General features: G+C 52.2%; 2 protein-coding genes across 2 annotated transcripts in view; both read right to left on the reverse strand.

The window, feature by feature from the left end:
* LOC106894085 overlaps positions 1-12,786 on the reverse strand; it is a 16,073-nt gene extending 3,287 nt beyond the window's left edge. Inside the window, exons 1-4 of the mRNA XM_014952574.1 lie at positions 12,499-12,786; positions 11,419-11,643; positions 10,588-10,720; positions 8,817-9,071 (exon numbers count right to left, since the gene is read on the reverse strand). Coding sequence (XP_014808060.1) covers positions 8,817-9,071; positions 10,588-10,720; positions 11,419-11,643; positions 12,499-12,786 — 901 coding nt within the window. The remainder of the gene's footprint in view (positions 1-8,816; positions 9,072-10,587; positions 10,721-11,418; positions 11,644-12,498) is intronic.
* Positions 12,787-13,806: 1,020 nt separating this feature from the next.
* LOC106894089 (class I histocompatibility antigen, F10 alpha chain-like) lies at positions 13,807-17,015 on the reverse strand (the record flags this gene model as incomplete). Its single annotated transcript, XM_014952581.1, has 7 exons — positions 13,807-14,527; positions 14,684-14,716; positions 14,984-15,016; positions 15,171-15,272; positions 15,355-15,627; positions 15,705-15,980; positions 16,725-17,015. Coding segments are annotated over 7 exons (1,217 nt in total), but the record flags the coding sequence as incomplete, so codon positions are not given.
* Positions 17,016-17,783: the final 768 nt, after the last annotated feature.

Raw genomic sequence — 17,783 nt, forward strand, 5'->3', positions numbered from 1 at the left:
GGGGGCCGGGGGGGGGGGGGGGGGGGGGAGGTAAGAGGAGACCCCCGGGACCCCCCACCCCAATGCTCCACTAGTGTCCCCCCAGCCCGGGGTCACCCCATGTCCCTCGTTCCTGCTGTCCCTCCCACCTGCGCCCCCCCACACCGGACACCCTCCCTCCGTCCCGGTGTCCCCGGGTCCCGGACACTCCCGCTCCCGGTGTCTCTCCTCGCATCCTGGAAGTTCTTCACTTTTCGTGATGCCTCCGGCTTCCAAGTGAAGGCCAGGGACACAGGGAGCCTCTGGACCAGTCACTTCCTCCACCCAGTTCCCGTTGGGCGCCCCCTCAGCCCCCACGAGTTGGAAGGGACCTTGAAGATCATCCAGTGCCACCCCCTGCCCTGGGCAGGGACACCTCCCACCACACCAGGTTGCTCCAAGCCCCCTCCAACCTGGCCTTGAACCCCTCCAGGGATGGGGCAACCACAGCTTCTCTGGGCAACCTGGGCCAGGCTCTCACCACCCTCACAGCAAAGAGGTTCTTCCCCACAGCTCAGCTCCATCTCCCCTCCTCCTCGGGCTCCCCTCCCTGATCCAGAGTCCCTCCCCATCTCTCCTGGAGCCCCTTGAGGGACTGGAAGGGGCTTGAAGGTCTCCCCGGAGCCTTCTCTTCTCCAGGCTGAACCCCCTGTGAGAAATGCCGGCTCACACCTAGAATTTAAAGAGGACAAAGTCGCTGAAGCAAAGGTATAGAAATTTATTACACGAAACAGCGCTGAATCGGGTGCATCTCAAAGTAGAGGCACACGCCCTTTTGGTTTCTTAGGTATCTTTATACTTCTTATCCCAGCCGCCTGAGTTACTGTCTCCCTTCTCATTGGCTGAGAAGTTGGAGCTCACATTCTTCCCGACCGCCTAACCTAGTATAGATAAAGCACATATATCTGTTCTACTAAATTATTACTCTAAACACCCCGCTATATGTTTGCCATCACCTGCTGTCCAATATTAGTGGATACAAGTACTCTGGTGGTCATATCTTCATTAGTTACCCTCCAGGTGGCCTTCATCCATTTATCAGTCTCCACTGTCCGTTGTCCACTTACCACTCTTCACCGTCCGTTGTCCACTTCTCAGTCTGCCACCAATTTTTGGTTAGCCTTCAGCTAGATAACACTTCACAATCAAGAACCCCTGGACAGCCCCAAGGTGCCTCCCAGGATCAGTCGGACACAAGGGATAAGACTCCACTATAACTGAACTACCTTTATCAATACAGACATGCTAACAGAGAAAAGAAAAAAATAATATATCAATTAGCTGAAGCAAAATTCAGCCTGTTTCTCACAATTCACCCCCTTTCATTCATCACATTTTTGCTGAAGCTCATTATCTTGTTCCCATTTATTCAATAATAACTGTAACCTCCCATTTTGTTCTTCTTTCTGGTGATCTCTTTTCCTTAGGACCATAATTCTTTCTGTTGTATTACCTTGACTCGAAGTTCTTGCATTTGGTAGACTGGTCACTTGCATTCCTTCTACCACACTAGAGATTAACCTCACTGTGCAAGGAGTAAAGCAAGGTATGAATAACAGCCCAGTAGTAGCACATAACAAAATGAAGCCCACCTTCTTCCACCAAAAGACTCCAAAAAAGTCATTCCACCAGTCGACATCTATCATAGACTTCCATTTTTGCACTGGGACATGTGCTAGTTTTCTGATGTTTGCTGCTATATCTTTCACAGCTTGTCTGTTGTCATCAATTTGAAGACAACACTCCAACGTGTTAAACTTGCTGCGTAGCCCCCCTTCTTCTGCTAATAAGTAGCCTATTGCCAATCTATTCTGGTATATTGCAGTCCGCATCTGTGTTTGTTGGGTTGCTATTAATTCTAATGCTGAGGCTGTCTGATTAGTAATTACTTCGAGTACCGCTTGCAACCTAATTATTCTATTGAGCATATAGATAGGCGTTCGATATCCCCAGCTACCATCTTGTGCCCATGTTGCAGGTCCATAGGTTTCTATAATGCGTTGAGGGGGCCATTCATCCTGTCCCCATTTTTGAGTCCCTCCTATCTCGATAGCTGATCGTTTCTTTCTCCTCAATTCATCATATAATTGGACCCCCAGCCCAGCGGCCTGTGCATCAGACAGCAAGAAAAAGAAAGGCATTATGTATCCAACATAACATATTCCTGACCAATTTGGAGGTAACCTTCGATAAGCGTGTTGCCCACATATCCAGTAATGGCCTTCTAAAGCCCAAGCCCCGTTAGCAAATGGACCATCCCATGTTTCATCATCATGTGTGGTCTCATAATATAGCGGATCTTCAGAGCCCCACGGTCCTCCTGATATAATTAGATCCCCATAGGAATCGCAGTAGTCACATTCAAAGGCCTCTGCATCCGGATGCCATTTACAGTTACATCCTCTTTCTTTTGTTGTTCGATTTGTAGCTGACCAAAATTTCTTGAAATATGTCCTAGTCCCATTTGAATTTTGCCAAGCCCCCTGATAGACTCTTATTATATGGTTTTTGCTAGTTGTATTGTTCCGTTGACAAGCCAGGAACAGAGAATCTTTAAACCCCCCTCTTTTACCAACCTCTTTTGCTGCTACCCTGCAACCAGCATGCCAAGGTTCATGGAAGGAACACCTTAATCAAGTGCCATCTCTGAGCTAGAGATTAACCTCACTGTGCAAGGAGTAAAGCAAGGTATGAATAACAGCCCAGTAGTAGCACATAACAAAATGAAGCCCACCTTCTTCCACCAAAAGACTCCAAAAAAGTCATTCCACCAGTCGACATCTATCATAGACTTCCATTTTTGCACTGGGATCATGCAACTCCCTCTTCAGCCCAGAACTTTGTTCCATGGCGCACTGTACTTAAGCTACTCACTAACCATTTGGGCTGGACAGGCCGGGCTGCCCATGGCCATTCTTCGGATCCCTTCGGACTTCCACATACCCAACAATTACTCAAATTAAAGCTTTTTGCTATTTCGTTCCCTAATGCCACAAATTGGTTATCTTCTATTTGACTGTAACACAGAGGGATGGTCACAAGGTTCATTATTATTATAACATGAAACCTGCCAAGGTCTGGCACAGCTTTTCCTCCCATCTCTCAACACCTACTGGGTTGCAGCCAGCAGCGGAGATCTTTCACAGAAGGGGAGTGAAGAGGCCGACCCAGTCTTGCCCTTGGCTTTGGTTTTTACTGCAGAACCTTTGCTTATACCGCCCCCAGCTATTACACTGTTATTTCATTACTCTCAAATTTACAAATTTTGCCTCTTAAGAATCAACTTCAATGGGTTGTTTCCCTGGGTTACCGTCCACTCTCCAGAAGGTAGAGTTACTGGTCCTTTTACCCGAGTAGCATGTGTCCACCCTTTTTCTTTAGTCCTTACGGCTGCTTCTGTTGTCAGGAGTACCAGAAAAGGTCCTTCCCACACTGGAGTCAGATTATTCTCTCGCCAGGACTTCACTAGTATCCAGTCTCCAGGCTGTATCTGGTGTAGTCTGAAATCCAGTGGAGCTGTCTGAGGCAGCAATCCGCGCTGTCTTAATTCTGCAAGAGATTGGGCTACTCCCCACAGGTAATTTTTAAGAAAAACATCATTAATTTCAGGAATCGGCACACCTTCTTCCCTTCCCAAATATGGAAGACCAAATAGCATTTCATATGGAGATACACCCAAATCTTTCCTCGGAGCAGTCCTAATTTTCAACAAGGCTAGGGACAGGCATTTGTTCCAGGGTAATTCATCCTTTCGACTCTGCCAGAGCTCTGAGGATGCCAGGGGGTGTGGAAGTCCCATTGTATCTCCAAAGCTGCACATACCATCTGCAACACTCTGGAAGTGAAGTGGGTTCCCCGATCAGAATCTACTCTTTCTATTATTCCATATCGGGGAACCACTTGCTCTAGTAAAATCTTTGCAACGTTCGAAGCAGTGGCGGTAGTGGTAGGGAAGGCCTCAACCCAGTGTGTAAGATGATCCACTATTACTAACAGGTATTTCCATCTTTGTACCTTAGGAAACTCTGTGTAGTCCACCTGGACACTCTGGAATGGTCTGAGGGCTAATCTTTGCCCTCCATTAGGGGTTTTTCTCATCACCTTTTTATTTACTTTCTGGCAAATTAAACAGTGATCTCCTATCTGTTTGGCCACAGCATACACACCCAAACAACCATAAGTTCTCAAAAATTGGTCACATAAAGCTTGCGTTCCCCAATGGGTTTCTAAATGCACTCTGGACAGGATCTCTCGAGTGATTGCCTTATTTAACATCTGTCTCCCATCCGGAAGAACCCATTTACCTTCTTGGGTTTTTACACACCCCATCTTTTGAAAGGATTTCTCTTCTTCTTCAGTGAATACTGGTAGCTTAATGGGAGCTTCTTTACCAGGTATTAGGATTCGCATTTCTATGACCTTTCCTAGGGCTGCCTCCTTTGCTTGTTCATCAGCCAATCTGATACCCTTGGCCTCTAGTGTATTCCCCTTTTGATGTCCAGCCACATGCACCACAGCAATTTCTTCTGGTTTACTCAAGGCTTCCAGCACTGCCAACACCAGTTGCTCGTGCACTAATCCTTTACCTCTAGATGAGACTAACCCCCTTTCCTTCCATATCTTCCCAAAGGTGTGAACTACCCCAAAAGCATATCTAGAATCTGTGTATATTGTTCCGTTTCCTCCCTCCAATAGCTCCAGAGCTCGCTTCAAGACATATAGTTCACATGTCTGTGCTGACCAGGAGTTTGGAAGCCTTCCTTTTTCCACGACACTGTTTTGTACCCCATCTACAATTGCATATCCACTGTGACGCTTCCCATTTATACACTGAGATGATCCATCTATAAAGATTCTCTTTCCCTCAGGCAATGCTTTCTCCCCTAAATCCTCTCGAACTTTGGTTTGATATTCGATGATATCAAGACAATTGTGCCCTGGTACCTCCTCCTTCATTTCCCCATATAAATATTGGGAAGGGTTTAGGTTTTTGTCAGTGGTTAAAACCAAGTCATCTTTTTCCATTAAGATGGCTTCATACTTCAGAATCCTAGAATCAGTCAGCCACCTTCCGGACTTCTGGCTTGATATTGTTCTTACTATGTAAGGGGTGGATACTATCAACGTTCCCCCAAAGGTCAGTTTCCTACTTTCCTCCACCAGTAAAGCTGTTGCTGCCACTGCTTGCACACAGGTTGGCCATCCTCGTGATACCAGATCCAATACGTTGGACAAATGGGCTACTGGTTGCTTCTGCCCTCCTCAGGTCTGAGCTAACACTCCATAGGCTATCCCACCTTCAATATTTACATAGAGGTGAAATGGCTTTTCCAGGGAAAGAAGAGACAATACAGGTGCCTGGATTAGTTTTTGCTTTAGTCCTTCAAACTGCTGCTGCTCCTCTGCTGTCCATTCAGGTTTTTCTGTTTCTTCTTGCAATTTTTCATACAAAAATTTAACATGTTGACTAAAATTATCAATCCATAATCTGCAGTATCCAAGAAGGCCCAAAAACTTTCTTATTTCTTTCTTGCTCCTTGGAACTGGGGTTGCTATAATACCAGAAATTCGTCCTTTTCCCTTTGCTGATCAAGTGCCCTAGGTACTTCACCTCTCTTTCCACAAATTGCGACTTAGTTCCTGAAACTTGAAGCCCTTTTTCTCCCAAGTTCAGCAATTTGATGGTGGCAGATCGAACTTCCACCTCCTCTTCCCCAGATATTAGTAAATCATCTACATACTGAAGCAGCTTAATCCCTGGAGAAAGTGAAATTTCCTCAAGTATTTGTTCTAATACTTGCCCAAAGAGGTTAGGTGATTCCGTAAACCCCTGTGGTAAAGCCGTCCACTGGAATTGCTGCTTCCTCCCTGTTACTGGGTCCTCCCGTTCAAAGGCAAACATGTCCCGGCTTTCTGCTGCCAGGGGACAGGTCCAAAAAGCATCTTTAAGGTCTACTACACTGAACCACCTGTGTTCATGAGTTATTCTGCTTAACAGTGTATAAGGGTTGGGTACAACTGGGTGACGCGTCTGAACAATTTTATTCAGTTCCCTCAAATCTTGCATTAGTCTCCAACCTCCATCTGACTTCCGGACCGGTAAAATGGGTGTATTATAAGAAGACATGCATGGCTCTAAGAGGCCATCTTTTAACAATCCTTCAATCACAGGTTGGAGCCCCTTTCTCCCCTCTAGGGATATAGGGTATTGCCTCACATGCACAGGTTGACTCCCCTTCTTTAATTCCACTTTCAGAGGGGGTATGTTTAACCCCCCCCCCCGGTTTCCTTCTGCCACCCAGACTATTGGATTAATGGCCTTTTCATCCTCTGTCGTCAACTTATAAAGCTGCACCATCATTCTGTCTTCTTTTGGAACTATTCTGATCCCCAATAATATTTGTAAATCCTTCCCCAATAGATTTACTCCTACTTCAGGTATTACCACTAAGTCCACTTTTACTTCTCGGTTATTACCCTGCACAGTCACTTGCTCCACAATAGGGACTGGAAACCCTTCCCCTTTTATCCGAACCACATTCGTTGTGAGTCTCCCAGTCTCATATCCCTGTGGGATTTTGGTTATACTTGTTCTTTCTGCTCCTGTGTCCACTAGGAACACGTATTCCTCCTTCTGGGGTCCTAATTTTAAATTTATCAAGGGCTTGATATGATGGTTAGACCCCAGAAGGTAGAGCCCCTGACACCCCTATTCTTGGGAATAATCATCTCACTCCATTACTCGAAGCACCCTGTCTTCTCTTTGCCTTATTGGACATTCCCTCCTAAAGTGTTCCTTTCTCCCACAATGAAAACACTTTCTAGGTCCTGTTTGCCACCCTGAAGGTTTCCTCTCCCAGCTGGTTGAATCCTATATTCTCCACGCTCGTGCTGTGGTCCCTGGCTGGGACCTCTGCCACGATTTAACCGTCTCTCCCTCCCCCTCTCAGGCCGACGCTTCATTACTTGTTCCACTGTCGCCACCATCAGCTTAGTCTTAGTCTTCTGCTTCTCATCATCCCTCCTGACATACACTTTCTGAGCCTCTTGCAACAATTCATTCAAATCCCGACCATGCCAGTCTTCCAATTTCTCTAACTTTTTCTTTATATCAGGCCATGCCTTAGTGACAAAATTAACTTTCAACAACTCTCGCCCCACATCACTCTCAGGATCTATCCCTGAGTATTGTTGCAAATTTTTCCTTAACCTTTCCAACCAATCTGTGGGAGATGCATCTTTTTGTTGTGTACTTTCAAAAGCCTTCTCAAAGTTTTGTCCTTTTGGGACTGCCTCTTTTATTCCCCTCATGACCAATCTTCTGTAATCAGCCATATTATTCCTCCCCTCCGCATTATTCTGATCCCAGGCAGGTCTTGCCACAGGGAATTTCTGTTCCCCTAGGACTCCCCCTGGGACATCGGGAGGATTTTCTCGCTCCCAAATTCTAATACCCGCAGCCCGGATCGTTTGTCTTTCTTCTGGTGTGAACAGGGCTCCTAAAATAGAACTGCATTTCATCCCAAGTGTAAAGATTAGGGGCCAGAAACTGGTCGAGCTGCTCTGACAACCCCAAAGGGTCCTCTAATAACTTTTTCATTTCCTTCTTAAATTCCCGCACCTCAGTGCTAGTCAGAGGTACATTCACAAAGCCCACCCCACCCGGGGCTCCCGGCATGGGTACCTCGCTCAAAGGGAACATAACCTCTGTGTGTTCCCTTTTTGAAGGACCTCTATGTGTTCCCTTTTAGAAGGCGGCAAAGGGAAATTCTGAACATCCCTCACAATCTGATCCAATTCCGTGACCCGGGCTCTCCGAGTTTCCCCAGACGGAGGGGCACTAGGTCTCACAGGATCACCCCCTTCTTCCTCATTATCTTCCTCATTATCTTCCTCCTCCCCCCAATTGTCTTCTATTTCGCCAATGACAGGGTTGTATGGGGGTGGCAAGTGTTCCAGGGGTTCCCACTTCTTTTCTTTCTTTTTACACTTCTTTCCCCCAAGGTCTCTTGCAACAAATAAGGGGTGAGGCCTTCTCCAGCACGAAGCATATTCTCTTTCTTCTTGGTTTACCAGGTTCTTACTATTTACATATAGGTTCAGAGCCTGGCATAACCAATTTTCCGTTGACCCGAACTGTGGCCAATACAACGAGTCAGATCTAATGGGTTCTTTCACCCATTCAAACATACAGTCCCGTATCATTGGTTTTTTATCTTTTCCCCGGGTGCAACCCTGCCCCCATTTCCTGAGCATCACCCCCAAAGGACTGTCCGGTGGAGCCTTCTCCAGCACGAAGCATATTCTCTTTCTTCTTGGTTTACCAGGTTCTTACTATTTACATATAGGTTCAGAGCCTGGCATAACCAATTTTCCGTTGACCCGAACTGTGGCCAATACAACGAGTCAGATCTAATGGGTTCTTTCACCCATTCAAACATACAGTCCCGTATCATTGGTTTTTTATCTTTTCCCCGGGTGCAACCCTGCCCCCATTTCCTGAGCATCACCCCCAAAGGACTGTCCGGTGGAATGCTCAAACCAGGATCTTTGAATCCCTGGTTCTTTATAACCTTCTTTCCACTAGGCCCATTTGCCATTTTTACTCTCCAGTGGGACTACTTTCACCTGGAACCTTTTCGCTTCGCCCCTTCCCCGGCCGGTCTCCCCCCGGAGAGACGGCACCGCGGTTCGAAGGGCTCCACACTCGCTTCGCAGGCAATTCTGCGTCTCACTCACACACTCCCAGTCCCGCTATCCCAGCCGCCCGAGTAGTACTTAACAGTCACTTTTCTTACCCGGGTCCCGTGCACAGAAATTATCGGCTGCTGCGCGTAACTTAATCCTGTCAATCCAATCCTTCTTTTTCCCCTTCTTTGCTTCGGGAGTCCTCTGTCCGGATAGGACCCGCTGCTCCTCACGGGACGAGACAGTAGGTTGGAGACCGCTGAAATCAGCAGGGCGCGCCTTCCCCTCTTTGCTGTCCCGTCTCGCAGGAACAGGAGTGCAGATCCCAGACGAGCCCCCAAATTGTGAGAAATGCCGGCTCACACCTAGAATTTAAAGAGGACAAAGTCGCCAAAGCAAAGGTATAGAAATTTATTATACGAAACAGCGCCGAATCGGGTGCATCTCAAAGTAGAGGCACAGGCCCTTTTGGTTTCTTAGGTATCTTTATACTTCTTATCCCGACCGCCTGAGTTACTGTCTCTCATTGGCTGAGAAGTTGGAGCTCACATTCTTCCCGACCACCTAACCTAGTATAGATAAAGCACATATATCTGTTCTACAAAATTATTATTCTAAACACCCCGCTATATGTTTGCCATCACCTGCTGTCCAATATTAGTGGATACAAGTACTCTGGTGGTCATATCTTCACTAGTTACCCTCCAGGTGGCCTTCGTCCACTTATCACTCTTCACCGTCCGTTGTCCACTTCTCAGTCTGCCACCAATTTTTGGTTAGCCTTCAGCTAGATAACACTTCACAATCAAGAACCCCTGGACAGCCCCAAGGTGCCTCCCAGGATCAGTCGGACACAAGGGATAAGACTCCACTATAACTGAACTACCTTTATCAATACAGACATGCTAACAGAGAAAAGAAAAAAATAATATATCAATTAGCTGAAGCAAAATTCAGCCTGTTTCTCACACCCCCAACTCTCTCAGCCCCCCCTCCCAGCAGAGGGGCTCCAGCCCTCCCAGCATCTCTGTGGCCTCCTCTGGCCTTGCTTCAACAAATCCACATCCTTCTGATGTTGGTGGCCCCAGAGCTGGAGGCAGCACTGGGGGGTGTCTCCCCAGAGCGGAGCAGAGGGGCAGAATCCCCCCCTCGCCCTGCTGGCCACGGGGCTGGGGATGCAGCCCAGGGAGCAGGGCTTTTTGGGCTGCCAGAGCACGTTACTGGCCCACACATAGCTTTTCACCCACCAGTTCCCCCCAAATCATCCTCAGCAGGGCTGCTCTCCACCCCTCCATCCCCAGCCTGGGCTGAGACCGGGGCTTCAGAATCACAGAGTCACATGGGCTCAGAAGGGACCTCTGGAGGTCATCTGGTCCAACCCCCTGCCAGAGCAGGTCCACCCAGAGCAGGTCCCACAGGAACGTGTCCAGGAGGGGTTTGAATGTCTCCAGAGAAGAAGACTCCACCACCTCCCTGGGCAGCCTGTTCAGGGCTCTGCCACACTCACAGGAAAGAACTTCTTCCTCATGTTTAGATGGAACTTCCTGTGTTCAAGCTTGTGCCCATTTCCTCTTGTCCTGTCACTGGGCACCACTGAAAAAAGACCGGCCCCATCCTCATAACACCCACCCTTGAAGTATTTATAAGCATTGATCAGTTCCCCCCTCAGTCTTCTCTTCTCCAGACTACAAAGACCCAAGTCCCTCAGCCTCTCCTCATTAGAGAGACACTCCAGGCCCCTCATCATCTTTATGGCCCTCTGCTGTGCCCTCTCCAGCAGTTCCCTGTCCTTCTGGAACTGGGGAGCCCAGAACTGGTCCCAGTGCTCCAGATGGGGCCTCCCCAGGGTAGAGCAGAAGGGGAGGATGACCTTGACCTTGCCATGACCCAGGTGCAGCACCCTGCACTTAACCTTGTTGAACCCTGTGAGGTTCAACCATGCCCACTTCTCGAGCTTAATGACCTCATGGAGCATGACCACAGAGTAGGAGACCTCAGAGCCCGTCTGCATTGCCTGAAGGCACAAAACCTTCTCAGTGCCCATTTGTGGGGCCTTCAGCTGGAGACCTTCTCCTCAGTGACTGTATTGCAACAGAGCAGGAGACCTTCTCAGCATGTGTCTGCATGGCCTCAGACCATGAGATGCTTCCCCTCAGCACCACTCTCTGCGGCCTCAGGGCAGGAGACCACCTTCTCCATATGTCCCTTTGCATGGTCTTAGTGCAGGAGACACGCCTGGAGTGCTGGCATGGAGGGCTATCCGCTCTTCAGAAGGGGCAGGCAGGGCAGACGCAGTGGAGGAGTTGGGTCAGTGGAAGAAGACCCAGGATGGGAGGGGAAGGATGGAGGGCCACCAGCTCTTCAGGAGTTCCAGTGAGGGATGGAAGGGAGAGGTTTGGCCTTACAGTTCAGGATGACGAGGTCGAGAGGCTCTGGGTGCGGATTAGAGGATGGAAGACAAAGCAGATGGCGCAGCGGGTGTCCACCACCCATCACCCAGCCAGGATGACAGCACTCCACAGAGCTATTCCATAGACAATGAGGAGAAATCTCTGCATCAGTCACCCTTGTCCTTATGGGAGACTTAAACATCCCCAACACCAGCTGGGAATGCCCTAGTGCTGTGACCAGCAGGGCTGGGAGATTCCCACAGTTTATGGAAGATAACTTCTTGTCACAAGTGACCCAGCAAGGAGAGGTGGCTCCCTGGACCTGTTCTTTGTGAGCGGAGGACTTGTGGGAGATGGGATGGCGGGTGGCTGTCTTGGCCACAGCGATCATGAAATGGTTTAGTTTACAGGGGTGTGGGTCGGCGGCCGGCTCAAGAGGAGTCAGCGGCGCGTCATAGAGTGTCCTGGTAGCCAGGAGAGCAGACCATGTCCTGGGGTGTTGTCCTGGGTTGAACGACTCAGATTCACAAATCCCCAGCAGCGCGGACTAAGGTGAGACGAATCTCAAGGTCCCTATACAAACATTTATTACATTAATGCCTGGAGAGCAGCCCTGAGGAGAAGAACTTGTGGGTGTTCATCAAGAGAAGTGTGGCCAGCAGGTCGTGGGAGGTGATTCTGCTCCTCTACTCTGTACTTGTGAGACCCCACCTGGAGCTCTGTGTCCAGCTTTGGAGTCCTCAACACAGGAAGGACATGGACCTGTTGGAACGGATCCAGTGGAGGGCCACGAAGATGATCAGAGGCTGGAGCACCTCTGCTGTGAAGACAGGCTGAGCGAGCTGGGGTTGTTCAGCCTGGAGAAGAGAAGGTCCGGGGAGACCTTATAGCAGCCTTCCAGTATCTGAAGGGAGCTACAGGATTGCTGGGGAGGGACTCTTGATCAGGGAGGGGAGCCATAGGAGGAGGGGGAAGGGTTTTAAGTTGGAAGAGAGGAGATTTAGATGAGATCTCAGGAAGAACTTCTTTGCTGTGAGGGTGGTGAGAGCCTGGCCCAGGTTGCCTAGAGAAGCTGTGGCTGCCCCATCCCGGGAGGGGTTCAAGGCCAGGTTGGAGGGGGCTTGGAGCAACCTGGTGTGGTGGGAGGTGTCCCTGCCCAGGGCAGGGGGTGGCAGTGGGTGGGCTTTAAGATCCCTTCCGACTCCAACCATTCTATGGTTCTATGATTAGTAACTGGGTCCATAACAATTGCTTTGGTGCATAGCCAATTAGGGCAAGCAGTAAGGTCTGCATTGCGTTACTTAGCAGCAGGTATACAACAAATTCTGGCCAGTGGTACTTCAACTTGAAAAGGAAAAAGAGGAAAAGGAAAAAGAGGAAAACTTTGTCAGGCATGACCTACCCTTAACGAAGTCACATTGCGGTAGCCGCAGAGCCTGCCAGGGGGCGTAGTAGCCACGATTTCTATTGGTCTGGTTTCCCTCTCTCTCTCCTGAGGGTGCTGCTCAATACCGAGCCATGTTTGGTAGATACTGGCCAGGGCCCAGCACCATGGGGTGAGCTGTGCCTCTCCAGAACAGCCACAACATTTCCCGTTCAAATATTCCACTGCTTTATCAGGGTCCTGGAGTTGTTCTGGGGGGAAGTCCCAAACCACCAGAGGGGTGAAGTTCTCCAGATACCTGCCCATATTCTCCCCCATGCCATGCCACCCCTGACTATCCAGCCTCGGGGCACATCTCTGGGTGCTGTTCTTATATTTTAGGGTGTTAAAACCTAAACAAGACCCAAAACACATCCAGGAGACACAGCAACGGGAACACTCTGCCAGAACATTAAGGATATTTAAAATTCTCAAGAGCTGTTGCACCAGCCCAAAGGAGAAAGGGGAGGCCAAAGAGCCGGGGGAAGGATCCCCCCGGTTCCCACCACAGATTGGGTGCCATCGATCATAAATGCTGAGAGATGGCACTCGAGGACAGCAATGCCACGTAAACACCCAACCAAACCAGCACCTCAACAGTGATGCTGTCATATCGATATTTATTACACAAGGCAGCAGAATGATAATACTGATCCCTCTCCCGGAGCAGGGGAGTACATAGAGCACCTCAGAATTTACAAAGCAGAATCAGGTCAACAATCCTGTCAAGTTAATTAGTCGCTGGCGACTATATATAATAAATACATAAACCAAATTTGGTTTAACATGTTCTGGGCAGATCCATTGTTATCTCAATGATTCAAGGATTGGAGCATCTCCCTTATGAAGAAAGACTGAGAGAGCTGGGACTCCTTAGTCTGGAGAAGAGAAGGCTGAGGGGAGACCTTATTAATGCTGACAAGTATCTCAAGGGTGGGTTGAAGGAGGAGGGAGCCAGACTCTTTTCAGTGGTTCCCAGTGAGAGGACGAGGGGCAACGGGCACAAGTTGGGACATAAGAAGTTCCACTCAAATATGAGGAAAAACTTCTTCACAGTGAGGGTGGCAGAGCCCTGGAACAGGCTGCCCAGGGAGGGTGTGGAGTCCCCTTCCTTGGAGATTTTCAAGAACTGCCTGGATGCTCCTGAGTAACGTGCTCTGACAAGCTCTAGGCAATCCTGCTTCAGCAGGGGAGTTGAACTAGATGATCTCTATGGTCCCTTCCAACTCTAAAAATACAGCAAAATATAAATACTGCTGCAAAATAAATACTGCTGCGAAATAAATACTGCTGCGAAATAAATACTGCTGCGAAATTCAAGCCTTCAAGCTGAGATAGGATGAGAGTAGCACCAGGGGAGGTTTAGATTGGATATTAGGAAGAACTTCTTCACAGAAAGGGATGTCATGCACCGGAACAGGGTGCCCAGCGAAGGGTTCGTGTCACCATCCAGCACCTCAATGTCTCTCTTGTAGTGAGCGTCCCAGAACTGAGCAGAGTTCTGAGGTGGAGCCTCACCAGCGCTGGATACAGGGGGGGTGATCACATCCCTAGTCCTGCTGGCAAAATCTTCTTGATCCAGGCCAGGATGCTCTTGGCCACGGGGGCACACTGCTCTGTGACACATCTCTGTAGCTACAGCAGCCCACCAGTGCCCACTTGGATCACTGAAGTATCTTCACTTCCTCAAAGTGTCCTCCTCCTGGTCACTGCGGGGACACACGGAGCCAGGCCACAGAATCCATCTGTCCCGTTCCTCTGCCCAGCTGGTGCCCCGTACAAACGTCACCCAGTTTGGGTCAACCCGGCTGTGTCCAATCCCAGTTCCTTGTGACAATTAACCTCATCCTGGCTGGAACGACCTGGGGCAAGGGGGGGCAGGGGGACAAGCTCTCTCTGCCATCATCTCCCAGCTCCCCCCAGCCCCTCTCTGCCTCCAGTGGATGAGAAGGCAGGAGCCACATCCATCCACACGCCGGTCCCTCTGACAGCCGTCGGGAGATGACCCCTGCAGGGACAGACAGTGTCACCCAGGGACACCTCCCTCTCCCCATCCCTCTGCTCAGGGGCTCTCAGTGCCCCCCCTCATGCAGCCTGGGGTTGCTGTGGGTCCCACAGGGGAGCAGGGAGAGCTGGGGCCGACCCGTCCATCCCCACACCGTACCTGTGGCCGAGGAGTCAGAGCCCCCGTCCGTGCCTGCGAGAGAGAAACAGCCGTGAGCTGCCAGCCCCGGGCTCGATACGGGCACGGTGCACGTGCCAGGAGCCACGGCCACGCTGGGGCCACCGGGAGAGGAGGATGGGAGCCCCACGGGGAGACACGACCTCTTCCGTATGTCCCCACTCCAGGGACACAGGGAAAAGGGCAGGGGGGAGGAAATGCCAGCTACAGCCAGGAACTGGAGCCACGAGACCCCCCCGGAACCGGGCAGGAGCTGGAGCGGGACCTGCCCCCGGTACTCACCTGACGCCACGCCGTAGCCCTTCTTCTTATTCCCTGCAAAGAGAAAGAGGCATCAGCATCCACCGCGCTTCACCGACAGCCTCGGGGGCTCCCCAGAGCACAGCGGCTCGTGCCCACAGCCCCTCCCGGCCCCCCAGGCCCTGCCTTCCCCCCGCACCCCTCTGCCTCACCGGCCCCGATGCTTTACCTGACTTCTGCTTCCACATGACGAATCCACAGATGGCAGCGACAACCAGGACTGCAGCAACAGCCACCCCCGCCACGATGGCCACCAGGTTGGACTCCGTCTCTGGAGGGAAGCACCACCATGAGCAGGGGAAGGGGAACCACCCCAGCCCTCCCCTCCCCGGGCACAAGGCCACCGGGCTCACCCCACGCATAGAGTTGGGGCTCGGGCAGGCTGGCGTGCTCCACGCGGCACCGGTACTTGTCCTTCTCCCCCGGGTTGGCCTCGATGGAGGCCCAGGTGTAGTAGGTGCCGTCGCTGTTGGGCACGGTGCCCCCACGCTCCGTCTCGTGGTCCCTGACCTCCCCGTCCTTCAGCCAGCTGACGGTGATGGGCCGCGGGTAGAAGCCGTAAGCGCGGCAGTGCAAGGTCAGGATCCCGTGGGCCTCCTTCCCCGACACTCGCACCGTGGGGCGCTCTGGGGAGGGGGTGGCAGTGAGGGCCGGCACACGCACCCACGCTGGCCGGTCCCCTCGGTCCCCGTCTCCCCCTCACCTTTCCTCTCCAGCACAGCCCGCCCGTAGCTCACGTATTCCCTCAGCCTCTCGATGCAGGTGTTCTCCAGGAAGTGCTTACACTGCTCAGCAACAGTCCCGTCCTCCTCCCACTTCCTCTTGGCGATTTCTGCCCCTGTGTCCACTGCGGTGAACGTCATCGTGTCCTTGTTGAAGCCAATGAAGTCCCTTCCGTCGTAGGCGTAGTGATTATATGCCCTGGTGCTACCATCCTCTAGGAGGTCACAGCCGTACATTTCCTGCCACGTGTGAGCCCCTGGAACACGACCAGGGGCTGAGGGGCTGCTGCAGCCCTGGGACATCAGTGGGGCACAGACCCCCCAGCAGCAGCACCCCCCAACCCAGCCCTGTGTGAGCCCTGGGAGGAACAGGTACCAGCACCAGGGCTGCCCCCCATCCTGCCCAGGGCCCACAGCACTTGGGGTGTCACATAAAGCTGTGACACAGACCCTCTGCTCCCACAGCATGGCTGGGCTGGCACCCAGCCCCACGGCTCCCTGGGACAGTGAGGGGCTGGGATGGGGTCTCCAAATGACATGGAGGGAGACAAGGAGATGGGGTGGGGCTGGTGAAGCCCCTCTGGCTGGGGGATGGGGGCCCTGAGCCCCATGGGGAGGGTGAGGGGCTGGGACACTGAGGGGGGCAGCCCCTCTGCTTCTGGGGGTCTTGACTGCTGTGGGGATGGTGAGGAGCTGGGATGTGGCAGCCAAAAGCCTCCCAGTTCTGGGAAGGGGGATTTTGGCACTGGGGGGGAGGTGGGGATGCACTGGGCTGGGGTGGCCAGAAGCACCCCCAGCTCTGGGACAGGGGATCCCCAAGCACTGTGGGGCTGGGACAGGGCAGGCAGGACCCCCTTGGGCTGGGGGACAGGGTGGCTGGGAGCCCCATGACAATGACACCGGGTACAGAAGGGCTGGCACAAGCCGGGGCAGCAGCATGGGGCAGGGCAGGATCCTGGGGGAGAACTCTTCTGTCCCACAGAGCCCCAGCCCACACTCACCCCCGCTCTGGTTGTAGCGGCCCCGCACTGTCTCCAGGTTCACACGATTAAACCTCTGATCCCTCTGTTTGATCTGGGTCTGGCTGTCCCAGTGCTGCTGGTCCAGGTTGGCCGCCATCCAGTCCGCCCGGGGCACAGTCCTCCCCGTCTCGCTGTCGTAGCGCGAGATGAGGGTCCCATCCAGGAACCCCACTTCCACAAACTCGGGCACCCCGGGGCTGGGTTCCAACACCACGACATTAAAGTACTGCAAGGAGTGGGGCCCTGCGGGGACAAGAAGAGCAGTGAGGGCTGAGGGGCACCAGGGTGGACTTGGGACAGGGGTGAGGGTGGGCAAGGGTGCAGAGATGGGTGGAGAGGCTGGGTAGGGGTGCCAGGGGGACAGACTGGGGGGGGCGGGCAGCATCAGGAGGGATGTGACCAGTGGGGACGGGGGGAGGGGTGGAGGATGGGTCCTGGTTCCTCGGGAGCATGGGGGGGTCCTGGCATCAAGGAGAGGGGGGCCTAGTGGTGGGAGAATTGGGGTGCCCAGAGGGATCCCGGTGTCAAGCGCAGCAGATCCAGGGGAGGATCCAGAGAATGGGAAAGGGGTTCTAGGAGTGGGGAGGGGGATCCCGGTGCATGGGAAAGGAGGGTAGAGCACCCCAACATGTCCCGGGATGGAGGACAAGGGGGGGAAGAGGGTCTGAGGGAGGTTGGAGTGGTTGGAAAGGGAAGTCCAGGGGGGTCCCTGTGCCCAGAGGCATTCCCGGTGGCCAAGGATGAAGGAGTGAAGGGGGGTCCCGGTGACAAGAAAAACGAGTTCATTGAGGGTCCCGGTGCCCAAGGATGGAGGGGGGGGTCCCAGTGCCCAGGCAACAGGTGTCCAGAGGGGTTCCCAGAGGCCAAGGATGGTGAGGGGTTAAAAGTGGGGGGGGTGAGGTCCCGCTGCCAAGAAAAGGGGGTGCAGAGGTGCCCAAGGACTGAGACGGAATCAATGGGGGGGTTCCCAGTGCCCGGAAATGAGCCACCAGCAGCCAGGGATGAAGGGGAGACAGGTTGTGGCGGGGGGGGTGTCCC

The sequence above is a fragment of the Calidris pugnax genome, unplaced genomic scaffold, assembly GCF_001431845.1.
Source record: "Calidris pugnax isolate Ruff unplaced genomic scaffold, ASM143184v1 scaffold254, whole genome shotgun sequence".
In the NCBI taxonomy this organism is placed as follows: Eukaryota; Metazoa; Chordata; class Aves; order Charadriiformes; family Scolopacidae; genus Calidris; species Calidris pugnax.